The following is a 13,164-nucleotide window of genomic DNA, read 5'->3' as shown; positions in this document are numbered from 1 at the left end:
CAGCTGTATTTTAAGGAAGCTACAAATGAGCTAATGAAACTCAACAGGCTTGCTTTTCTTACCAAACCTCTTAAAAGTATCAGACACTTGTACATACTTTGTCTCGAGAACTTGCTTGGGGACAAGGTATTGAATTCACATTTCAATTCTATCTTGGGTAAAAGCTGAGAATTCGTTTTTCTAAAATGAACGTATGGAAAGAGACCTGTGGGATGTGCCCAGCAATTTGGTATGAAAATAAAGATAGGTTGTTTTTAAGGAAGAACACCTTACTTTGGAGAAGATAGGTAATGCTGGACTCTCTTTGAAAGAAACTCCAGAATCTTTTGACAAAAATTGAGTAGACACCAAGTTAGTTTTCTGGATTTGTAAATCTGTTTAAAGAATGTTCAAACAACTTATTTTCAGCCTATAACTTTAGGATGTCAACATCATGTTTATTTATGATTTCAGCCAAGGTTTTCAAATGAGTATGTCACATTCCAAGCCCAATCTTTCTTCCTAGGTATCAAAATATGACAGGAGAGCTGAAATAATATGGTTTCAGGCTCTAGATATTTTAAGGAACTGGAGAAAATTATTTAGGCAGAGTCCCAAATACATGATTCTCTTTGACTTAGATACTGCTATGAAGATAAATGTTCCCATGAGCACTGATATACTTGAAGATGATTATACCCTCAAGAAGGTTTGGAACTTTTGATGACCTTCATACCAGAGAACAAAATGTCTCATTAATTATTCAATACGAGTAAAACTTCTTCATCAGAGAAAAAAACTCTGCTTCTTCAAGATAGTCCTTCTTCTGACCTCAGTGCATTTGATTAAATTTCTATTTCTGCATGTCATGAATCATTATGCTGCTTTCTTCCTTTTCAGCTGTATGCTCCATACTCCACTAGTATGCAGTTCCTTAGGAGCAGGGATCACCTCTGATTTCATTTTTCAATTTCCCAATGCCGAATACAGAATAAGTGCTCTGTGTTTGTTGATCATAAGAAACTTCTTTAAAATTGGACTGATAAAGATTTCAGTAAGAAGATACAAAAACAAATTTGTGCCATAGAATAATCTATCATTAATCCTAGAAAAATGATTCTATAGGTCAGATTGCATTGCTTTTCATGAAGATCTCTAAAATCTTCTATACAATAAGAACAACATGAAATGGAGATTAAGCAATTATTTGATAAAATTTTCAAGGTAGGGGCACCTGGGTGGCTCAGTGGGTTAAAGTCTCTGCCTTAGGCTCCAGTCATGATCCCAGGTTCCTGGGATTGAGCCCCACATCAGGCACTCTGCTCAGCAGGGAGCCTGCTTCCCGCACCCCCCCACCTGCTTCTTTGCCTACTTGTGATCTCCGTGTGTCAAATAAATAAATAAAATCTTTTTTAAAAATTTCAAAGTAAACAGAAATACATGCAATTCAAGATTCAATGGTCTTACCAAAAACAATTTTTTTAAAAAATAAATAAATCACTTTTTTTTTCTTTTTGGCATGGACATTCTTGAAACCCAACTGATCCATTAGGTGAACTCAAACTTTAAGACAGGTAAGTCTTCTTAATATTCATAGTAAGACTGGCATTTTGAATGAATATTGGGAGTTAGAAAGTGAATTTCAATATCTAATATTTTTGCTGCATTGCTTTAATCCTGAGAAAATAGTAGAGCAGTGATTTACTGCCTCATCCTTATGAATAAGATTTATAATTAAAAGCCAAAAAAGAAAAAAGAAGGGGCATCTGGGTGGTGCCATCAGCTGAGGGTCGACTCTTGGTTTGGGCTCAGGTTGTGATCTTGTGGTCATGATCTCAGGGTTGTGAGATCAAGCCCCAAGGTGGGCTCTGCGCTCAGAGTGGAGACGGCTAAGGACTCTCTATTCCTCTCCATCTGCTCCCCTACCCTGTGGTCTTGCACTTGTTCTCTTTCTCTCTCTCTCCTTTTAAAAAAGAAGAAGAAAAAAATGAAAGAAAAAAGAAGTGAACCCAAGACCAGCAGTTCTAAATGTCTCCCAAGAGTGTGTACATCATTTGTATATGGACTAAGAGGATCATGACCAAAAGCACAGAAAGAGGGGGTGAAGAGCGACACAATGACAGAGAGAAGCAGCAAAGAATTAGCCTACACTGAACTCAGACTCCAAAATCACTTCAGAAGAAACTCCTCTAATTTCAAGTATAAAGTTGACCTTCCGCTTCCTCAGTCCTATGTATTAAGACCCTTAAGTCACTGAATGCATAAAGGTCTACCCTTTTACAGATGAACAGGCACGTCCAGACACTCAAAGGTATTTCAGAAACTGATAGACCTGGTTACAACTTCTGGGCTCCTGAAGTTGCTTGACTCCACTTACAATGGAAAACATATCTATTCAAGCTCCCGCCGCTGCTATGATAACAAGAACCACAGCTATCACAGCCCCTGTCATTCCCGCTTCCCTCACCTTTCATCTGTCCAGCACCTGCTTTGGGCGAGGCTCTGCACCAGGTGTTTTGCGGCTGTCTTATCTAATCCTCCTGGAGCCCCGTGAGGGAAGTGCCAGCATCTGCATTCTACCCGGAAGGAAGCTGAGGCTTCAGGAAACTTGGATCCAAATGGCAGAGGGAGATTTGAAACTGTGTCTGTCGACATCACCGTCTGTGCCTTTTTCACAGCAGCCTGATGTCAGAACTCCTATTTATTGGGCATCTGTTCTCTTTTGGGCACGATGCCAGTCATTTTAAATATATATTTAAAAGTCTCAAGAACAGCGCTTAGAGGTGGGTCTCAGATCATTAAACTGAAGTACCTTCCCAAGGAGCTCACAGCTAGTAAATGATAGAGCTCAAGTTCAAATTCCCATTTTATCAGTGGTAAAATAAAACCTAAAATCTCAAACTCTTGCCTTGGGCATGAGATAAATAAGAAAAATAACCCAGTGTTAACCAGCTTAGATGTAACATTAGATAAAACCAAATGACTTCTCTAGCTACGTCCTTGATGTTAGAAAACACTAAACCAGCCACAAAAGACTGAAAACTAGAATCAATTTTAAGTCATAAAGACTAACATTCTACATATCCAGAATGCTTTCGAATAGCATTTTAAACAACTATTCTCTTTCTGAAGGAATAAAACAGCAGTTTATCCTCACAACATTCTAGTGATATAAACAGGGAGTTAGTTGTTCTCCCTTCTGAGGAGGGAAAGGTCCATTGCAGTACAGATAAACGGGGCTGTGTACAGGGCAGAAACCTGAGCCTGCAAACCCTGACTTGAAGATAGGTTTCTGCCCACCCAGGGAGGTGGCTCTGGCCTCCAGCAGTGGCTTCATTTTTCCTCCAAAGGAAATGAGGTCTGCAGATTTTCCCAGGATTATGAGGCTCCCCACCACTTGAGTCTGGCTCTCTGGCAGAGAACACTAATGCATGCTTTCTAGGTTTAGGGCTCAGGGTAGCTGGAGGGTAATCATCTTCACGTCACTGCATTGACCTTCAGCTAAGAGCTACATAAGGAAATATATAAAAGGAAGCACCGTTTCCATCAGATAGCAGAAAATAAACACATAAAATTACTACTAAAAAGGAGGCGTAGGCAAGATACTAGTGAGAAAAAAGGGAAACAACCTCCCACTTACTAGTGCTGACAATGTGCCAGTCACTGTTCTGAGCACTTGATGTGCACGAACTTGTTTATTTTTATAACAACTCTTATTATGCCCCCTTTACAGATGAGAAAACTGAGGCACAAAAAGGTTAGTAACTTGATCAGGATGACATGGCTGTCACAGTAAGTAGATGAACAGGGATTTAAACCCAGATAGAGAATCCCCCCTCTGAATAAACAGTTTAAAAAATGGTGTAGAATTCAAAACGTCATAAATGAATGCCACTAATGGCTACTAAGGAAAGTCAGGCCACAGCTCCCAACACCCAAACCGTGTCCTCTCCCCTGGATCCCCGATGGCAAGAGCTGAATGGATTAGACAGGAGACTGGCTACCAAGGAGGACAACAGCTCTCTTTCTATGAAAAATAACATATTAACACGTTTACCAAGACCAAGCTGAAAAAAATCATAAAGTTGAATTTTAGGAAGTGAGGCAGCCAGTGTTCAAATTGTTTTACGTTGAGAAAGAAAATGACCCTCATTGATTTTTAGAACATCTAAGCTGAAATCTGCAAATATTTGCAGAATACAGAAATCTGACCTCAAAAAACCTTAAACCATCATTGGAGTGGTAAGCTCTTCCAGGAAAAGAAGCATTTTTTCCCCCACCCAACCTTATTTCTTTCATTTCTTCCATTAGATCTTTGCATTTACAATGATGGTGATGATAACAATGATGATTTTACATTTTCTGAGTTTTAACTTTGTGTCCAGAAGTCTGATAAAAATTTTAAAGTAGAAACTATCATTTGATACTCACAACAGCTCTACAGAGTCAGTATTACTGTTTTTCCCATTTTTGAAATGAAGAAATGGAGACTCAGAAAGGTGCAGTAACTTGCCCAAGGTCACACAGCCAGGATATAAATTCTTTTTTGTTTGCTCTGAAAGCCTTATGCCCAGCAAAAACATGTGGCCATCTGACTATCTGCTCCTCATACAGAGACAAAGGTCACAGCAAGATCTGCACATTTTGCCTCCTTCCACCACCTCAAGTCCTGGACAAAAGTGAGTGGACATGGCCAGATGGCTCAAGAGAGCCACATTGGTCAAGATGAACCAGAAACCTAAGTGTGTTTTAGCTACTCTCTTTAGACTAGAAACACGTACACTCTCTCAGAAGTAAACAAAATATTTAGGAAGGTGATCTAACTAGGAAAACATCTCAAAGACAGACCAGTATGTTTAGTTTTCAGAACATTCATAAGTACAAAGTTCATCACAGTTCGGAAGGAAAGTTCTATTGTTCAAGACTGAACAACAATACAAGATACTTGGGGAGAGAAGCAAAAACTCCTGTTTTAAGTTTTAGTCTAAAATGCACTTGGATTTGAATACATTGTCTGTAACTGTGTATGATAACATTTTGATAGACAGGAAATGATGGTGACATGTCAGATAATAAAAAAACAAGGAAGTGTCTAAAATATTTATGGAGGTAATAGGAAAAATACTTCAATGATGGGTACATCATTATTGAGTAACATTTTTAAAAAGAAATTCCAATTGGGGACACCTGGGTGGCTCAGTCAGTTAAGAGTCAGACTAGATTTTGGCTCAGGTCATGATCTCAGGATGCTGGGAATGGAGCCCCATGAGGGTGGATTCTACACTCAGTGTGGAGTCTGCTTCTCTCCCTCTCCCTCAACCCTTTCCCCCACTCATGCTTTCTCTCTAAAATAAATGGATAAATCTTAAAAAAAAAAATTTCAATTGGTGATTAAGCACAGTAAGTCTTTGAATAGATAAAATTATGTTCTATTACAACCAATTATTACCGTGGATGATAAAAATATGAGAAAAAATAAAATGCCTTCTTTTGTAGCACTCCCCTCCCATCCCCTCAAACATACTCGAGCCATCCTGAACCACTTGTGCTTCTCAGGAAATACCAGGATCTTCCCAGTGTTGGTGATGCTCACAGTGCAGTTTCAACCTGGAAGTCATTGCTCCTCCCCTTTTCTGACTAAACTAGTTCAGTCTTCCACCTCCAGGAAGCCTTCCTGGATACCCTCCTCTGTGCTAACATCTACTGTAGGATTCATCCCACTCTTTACTTACTGATTTCCACAGGAAACTGAGAACTCTTTTTGATTACAGAAACCAAGCTCATTGTTTTTTATACCCCAGTGCTTAGTGAAGGTGCCCAATAAAATTTTACTAAGTGAATGAAAATATATTGCAGAATCAATACTCTTTTAGAAATAAAAGGAAAATATATCCAAAATGCAAATTTTGCACCATTTTATTCTGGCCCGATAGTTCATAAGGGTGTTTTTAACAACAACAACAAAAAACATATAGCAGGAATTACTGGATATTGCCAACTGCCCTTCACTAAAAATATTTTATACCTCCAAACCACATAAATATATTGGTACTTCAAATTGATTATTGTTCAAAGACTGTATCCATTCAGATAGTATTATTGAATAATACGAAGTTTTTATAAAAATTTAAAAAGCACAATGACAATTACATTTTTTAATAACTAGGGGCTGCCCAGTGCTGTATAATTCTGACACTGATTCCAATGGGGACAAACCATTCTCCTTTGGGTTTCAGGTTCTCCACCCATAAAATGGGGGTAACCATCCCTGCCATTTCCTCCTCCTTTTGGATCCTGTGAGGCCAACGGAGATCTGTAAAAGTGGAGATCTTCACAATAAAGGCACCATTGTCAAAAGTATTGTGTAATTCCTAGGTAGAGTTCCTATCACTCATTATGGCAATAATCCTTCACTACCCTTCTCTTCTTAGTAGGTTAGTGTCGACAGAACTCTTGCATAAAGTCTATGGCAGTCAAAGTAAAAGCCACATGGGTGGGCATGAGTTCCTCTCGCTGGTGCTTGGCCTGAGCCAGAAGCCACAAGGGACTAGTGGCCACAAGGAACCCGCAAAGGCCACGTCTGTGCCCCTCTGGACCCTGTTAACATTCCTGCCCTGAGAAACGGACCCTGGGCCCTTCCCCTCCTCCCAGCGAGGTCGAGCGCGGCGGACTGTGGACAGGGCTCAGGGACCGCAGAGCTGGGAGGAGATGAGGGGAGAGGAGGTGAGACTCGAGGAGCTTACCTGGCCTCGCAGAGGGGCGCCGGGGGTGGGTGCGGAACGAACACCCCCCAGTCCGACGGCAGAGGCTGCTGCTTCTTCTTGGAGCGCCAGATATGGAAAGGGGTGTGCTTCTTGGGGGTCCTGGACGGGCTGGACTCCGCGTGGTCGCCCTGAGGTGGCGGCGACAGTGGCATCTTCTTGTCCGCCTCCTCCTCCGCCGCCCGGCCCTTGTGGAAAAACATACCTGGGCGCCAGCTCGCCCGCCTTTCCCAGCGCGCCGTCGGACCCCGCCCCCTCGTCGCGGGTGCGGGGGACGGCAGAGGGTGAGAGGACAAGGACAGAGCTGAGCGCGAGCTGCACAGCAGCCCGAGCCCTCTGGGCTTCGGCGAGTGCCCGGCTGCCTTGCAGCGCCTCCACGCGGCAAGGGCCGCACCAGGTGCGAGCCCAGGTGGGGTGCACGCGCCTGGAGCCACAGGTAGAACCGACAGGCCCCAGGTCCCCGGCCTGGCGATGGGCGGTGGCTGCCGGGCAGCGACACCTTCTGGAAGCCCTCGGAACTGCGTCTTCTGACCCTGCACCTCCGCCTCTGGGCTGGGAGTCAGAGCGCGGTGGGATTTCGACAGCGGCTCAGGTGAAGGTGCCATCCGTCGCCTGCGGAGTTGTTGGCCACTTGTTGGCCTTTGTCAGGCTGACAGAATGAGTGACTTACCCAGGAGCCCCGCCTGAAGAAAGATGGGAGAGGCGCATCCCGTGGCGTGGGCCACCCGGCAATTAGGATTATTCCACTCTGGCCTTTGGGTGGCGTGAGCAATGTCACACCCTGGGTGGCTTCCGTTCCTTTCTGTAAACACGCGTGCCGACTCCTCTCTCCCTTCAAGAGTCTAAATAATTAATTTGTGTTTGCATCTCATAAAGTGCATAAGGATAAAAGAACAGAAGGGAATTAAGTATATTCCCCAGTTCCCAAAGGGCTGAATAGATCCCTCACCATGAATTAAATGCCAGTCCCACGAGGTTCTCATTATCTGTTTTACTGTTAATGACTTTCTTTCCTTAACCTCAGAGTTGTGATTAAATAGCAAAGGCAACTAATATTTAAGCAAAAGAAGTACATGAGCAATTATTTGGGAGAATTATTAGATGATAAAGAGCTCAAGAGCCAAGCACGGCTGCTTAAAAAGTAAACGCCGTTCAAGTCCCTCCTACACTGTAATACCTTCTTTTCTCTTTGAAGACCCAACTCATTTATTCACTCACTCATCATTCAAGGAACTTTTATTTTTGTTTAATTTTTAAATATTTATATTGTTCGCAGGTATAACCTACATATAATCAATCAAATGCGCAGATCATAAGGGTATAACTCAAATGTTTACATATTTGAACGTTTATGTGGTCGGGGGTATAAGATGGTTTTAATGAAGGGCAGTTAACATTGTCCCAGAAAATCCTCTGTGTATGGCTTTTAAATATACCATTATAAAAATGTAGAGTATTTCCCAAATTTCAGATCTCTCTTCTGTCCCCTTCTAGTGCCGTATCCTCTTTTTGGTAAAAGATAATCATTATTCTGACCTCTCTCAACAGAGATTAAATTTGCCTCTTTTGGAAATTCATGTAAGTGGAATCACAATATGTATTTTTCTCGTGTCCAGTTTCTTTTGCTCAGTATTAGTCTGTAAGAATCACCCATCTTGCTGCATGTAGCAGTTTTTTGTTTTGAATAAAAAAAAATTGTGTGCTATTCTGTGATATGAATACACCACAATTAATTTATCCAATCTGTGGTTGGGCATTTAGGTTGTTTCCGGTTTGGGACTATATGAATCAAGCTGATATGAAACTTCTTAGACATAAGCATTTATTTCTTTTGGATATATGCCCAAGACCTTAATCTCTGGGTATTATGCATATGTTCAGCTTCAGCATATTTTGCCAAGTAATTTCCCAAAATGGTTGTGTCAGCTATGTTTGAAATCTCCAATTTTTCTACCTCTTCACCAACACTTGATATTACCAATCCTTTTTACTTTGGCGGTTCTGCTGAGCATACATGTAGAGATATCTCATTACAATTCTATTTTTATTGCAATTTTAATTTATATTTTCCTCAAGAAATATTTATTGAATTTGTTGTATGCTGATTATGTGCCCAGCCCTGACTTGGAAGGGGTTGGGCATGACTGACAGATAACATTGATGATATACATCAAAAGAGAAGAGAATTAATAGAGGAATGTACAAAGCATTGTGGGAGTTTGGAAACATTACTACCCCAGCCTGAGAATTTGGGAGGGAGAAAGAGGAGCAGTTAATAAAGACGTATTATAAAAATGGCCCTTGAATTGACCCTTAAAAGGCAAGTGGAATAGCAAGGAATGGGAAAGAGAACTGAAGAGGAAGAAAGGAGAGGAGAAACAAAGGGATAAAGGGGAAGAGGGAAAAAGAGGAAGTTTTATGCACATTTACTCAAATATTTACAAGTTCAGAAAGTCATTCTTACATTTTGATTCCCCCAAGCAGAATTCCTCTTGCCAGCCCCATCCCCTTTGAACCACCAGTGAATCTGGAACATATTTTAGTTTTCACACTGTTCACATTGCATGAATGCTACTTATTTACCTATCTGGGTCCCATATCAGCCCAAGAGAAACTTAAGGACATTTCTCATTTATTTTTGTATTTTCAGGACATAAATGTTCATTGATTGAAATAATTAATCAAATAAATTGGTATACTAACTTAATTGAATTGCCTGGCATGTTTCAGGCATAGATCTTTTAGACTGTGTGCTTTGTAACTACAAAGATCACATGTGTCTTTTTCACTATTACAACCCCAAGGACTAACACGGGGCATGGGACAGAGTAGGCACTCAATATATATTTTTAGATGAATTATAGAAGAAATCAGAGCTATGCGTAGAAGCATAACATACAACACTTGTGATGAATCTAATGAGGGAAACAGGCACCTAAATACAATAAAACTTGATTAAATAATATACAAACTGTCCAATAAAATTTGGTAAGTATTCTAACCAAGGTGTTTCGCTGGTTTTCAGTCATTGTTAAAACAGATCTACTTAGGCTTGTTTGAGCAATAAATTAATTTATCACAGCATATAGGTGGCTCATAGAATATTCCACAGAGCTAGAAAGCTAGACTCTGAAACCCAAATATGCCCAACTAACCCAGAAAGCACTATCACTCTCACCTCTCAGTACTAAGGGGGTACACACAGGCTGTGCTACTGCTGTCACCCCAAGAATCAAAGGCTTGTTCTAGTTACTCTTGATAGAAGATCAGTATCCTCCCCACCTTACTCTACTTACATGCAAACTGCTCCCTTCTAAAAGAAGAGCTTAATGAAGGCATATCAGATTGGGGAAGTCTGGGTTATTTAATAGCTTCCTAGCTCCAAAGGTAATCTAAGTTTTCTGGGTTTTACTTCAGAGAGATGGAATTCACATGGCTAAAAACTTGCCAAACATAGCACACCCCATAGCACATAAAACAGTCTAGGCCCCCAAAAGCATGAAAGATGGTCGCTGCCAAAGGGAAGAGCAAAAGGCTACGAGAACCCAAAAGTGACTAACTCTGAATGTCTCCGGGAAGTCATCGGCAAGGAGGTGACAGGGTTATGAACTGTGCTGATGAATAAGAATTTGCCAGATGGAGAAGAGAGGGCTGGCAATCCAGGAAGAGTAAACAACATGGGCCAAGTCCCAGGATTGTGAAAGAGCATGCATTGTTGGTGGGGAATAGTGAGAAGCTGAGTGAGGTTGGAGAGAAGGAGGGTGGGGTCGGGCAGAATGGCAGGAGATGATTATGGTAAAATCAGGTGGGGCCAGATTGCTAAATGCTTGGTAAGCCATGCTTTTAAGGAATTAGCTTTGTAGGCAATAGGGCTGAGGTTACAGTTTTAAGTAGTGGAGTGAAATAAACAAATTTGGGTTTTATGAAGTGTATCCTGAATGGAGTGGAGTAGGTAGGGAGAAACTAGCAGGGTGAAACTCTTTGAGGAAGACCCATTAAGAGGTTGCTGCAAGAGATTAGTAGAGAGCAATGGGAGCCCAAGGCAAAGCAGTAGACTAGGAACTGAGAGGAGGTATGAATACAAAATAATGTAGGAGATGAAATCACTAGGAATTGTGGTGAAGAAGGAGAAGCCATCAAGGATGACTATGAAATTAGATTTCCAGGTTCAGTGAATGGATGGCAGTGGAACCAGTAACTAAAAACAGCAAAACAGGAGAAAGATTAGGTCATGAAAATATATTTCGCTTTGAACATACTGAGGCTAAAGTGCTTGGAGGCGATATAAGCAGAGTTTCTAAGTATTCATGGAAAAACATCGTTCTGGAGGATACAGGTCAGAGCTACATGTCATTGAATAGGTGGGAGTTGATGCCATGAAATTGAATAAGATCACCCAAGGAAAATGTATGGAGTAAGGGTAAAGGAGGAGCAAGGACAAAACTCTGAGTAATGCTAACATTTAAGTAACACTAACATGGAGAGGTAGGAGGATATCTGGTATAGAGTGTATTCCCCTGGCAAGGTCATGTAATTTCTGTCTTTAAGATTTTAATAGAGAGACAGAGGTGGAGTCCTCTATCTTATAATGCCCTTTGCACTCCTTTCCTTCCATCCAGCAATCTGAGGTCCATTTCCAATGTCTCCCCATCCTCCAAGAGGCTAACCCCCTCTAACCTACATTTTTTTTTTCTTTATCTAACCATCTGTTACACTTTCTGTCTGATTTTAAGTTGACATTATGGTAGATTGTAAAAATGCCCACAATTCTCCACTCTTTCCCTAAAGAAGCAGAATCTATTTTCTCACTCCCTAGATCTGGATTGGCCATGACTTACTTTGGCAAATGAAACATTAGCACGAGTAATGCAAGCAGTACTTGAGAAGAACTTGCACACTGGGCTTTCCTCCGTGCTTCTCTTGGAATCTTCCTACCATATGGACATGCCTAGACTAGCTGGCTAGATGACGAGAGATACATGGCCAAGCGATCCCCATCAGCCCCAGTCAACAGATAGATTATCATCAAAAATGTGAGTGAGACCATCTGGGACTAGCTAGCCCCCAGTTAAATCACCAACTGGTCCCTGACAGATGAGAGTCTATCAGAGATCAGTGGATGTTGTTCCAGACCAAAACTGCCCAGGAGAATCATGAGCCAAATAAATGGTGTTGTTTTAAGCCATTAAGTTGTTTTGTTTTGTTTTGTTTTTGTCTAAAAATATTTGTTGGAAAAAAAAAACAACAAAAAACAAAAAAATGCAGCGACCTGGCATTAGGTCAATAAACAGCCAACTCAGTTGCAAACATCATTCTATTTTAACCTCAGAGATGTACAATGAATGGAAGCAATGGAAAAATCCTGAACTATCACCTAAAAATTCAATTCTATTCCAACTACTTAATAAGAAAATGTATCTTAGTCCAAAGCACTTGCGAAGTGTTTACCTGAATTACATGAATTAAAATCTACTTAAAAATCACTTAAATAGTTGGAACAAGGAATCCTCAAACTGGCGTTAACAGCACAACCATCTTTATAGTACAAGTGTACTACATTAGAAAGGTAGTGTTCAATTAAGCCACGAAATTTTGGCGCAGTTTGTTATGCAGCAATAGATAATAGAAAGTGAATCAGATACTAGAAGATTAAAATCTGTTCTCTTCAACTACTATTTAGGTCAAGTCATATTCTTGAAGTCTCCAAGTACAAATTAGCTATATTTTGTAAGCTAATTTTCTGAAATTTGGAATACATTGTCTCAGAAACAGATTTATTTAGAGGACCACTTCATAGACTAGCCCACAGGAGTTAATTTGACATATGATGGAGCCCAATACCTTATTTGCAATGCAAAGCCATAGAACATAATTCTGTTATTAATAGTGCTGACTGGGTGGGCTTGCCTGAGAAGCTGCCACTCCCATTTGTAAAACTGTTTCCATGAAATGATATATTATGTGGTCAAACAGGGGATGCAGTAAGGCCAGGACCTAATTCTTCTTGCGTTTTCCGAATCACTCGGTTCCAGAAGGACTGAATGACTAGAGAAACTGAGATCCTGGAGGATCTGTGTTTACTTTCAGTCCTTTGGAACCTAGGGTCTCTTCTTGTGACCTTCAGACATGGAGGTCAGCCAAGTTCTAGATATCAACTAAGAATTTCAGCTATTAAGATCCTCCAACCTTTGCTATGTCCTCCCTGCCCCCCACCAAAATATCTCATTTTGCAAAATGTCAAACAGACAGAAAAGTCTCAAAATGGAACAAGGAAGAAAGTTCTGCTTCTGACCACAATGGAGTAGCTTGGACAGGAATGACTCTTCACCATGAAAAACTAGCAACCAGAACAAAATAAATGAAAAAATATATATATATGTACATATATATTGTTCACAGGTACTGGGACAATGGCTAGCACAGG

The 13,164-nt window shown here is 40.8% G+C and overlaps 1 protein-coding gene across 1 annotated transcript in view; it reads right to left on the bottom strand.

The window, feature by feature from the left end:
* The window catches only part of CRYBG1 (crystallin beta-gamma domain containing 1), a 187,738-nt gene extending 180,824 nt beyond the window's left edge, over positions 1 to 6,914 (bottom strand). Inside the window, exon 1 of the mRNA XM_032858237.1 lies at positions 6,723 to 6,914. Within this exon, the coding sequence (XP_032714128.1) occupies positions 6,723 to 6,895 (173 nt within the window). The 5' untranslated portion in view covers positions 6,896 to 6,914. The remainder of the gene's footprint in view (positions 1 to 6,722) is intronic.
* Positions 6,915 to 13,164: the final 6,250 nt, after the last annotated feature.

The sequence above is a fragment of the Lontra canadensis genome, unplaced genomic scaffold (genome assembly GCF_010015895.1).
Source record: "Lontra canadensis isolate GAN:19392208 unplaced genomic scaffold, GSC_riverotter_1.0 scaffold14, whole genome shotgun sequence".
Taxonomy (NCBI): Eukaryota; Metazoa; Chordata; class Mammalia; order Carnivora; family Mustelidae; genus Lontra; species Lontra canadensis.
This window is presented reverse-complemented; position numbering and strand designations above follow the sequence as displayed.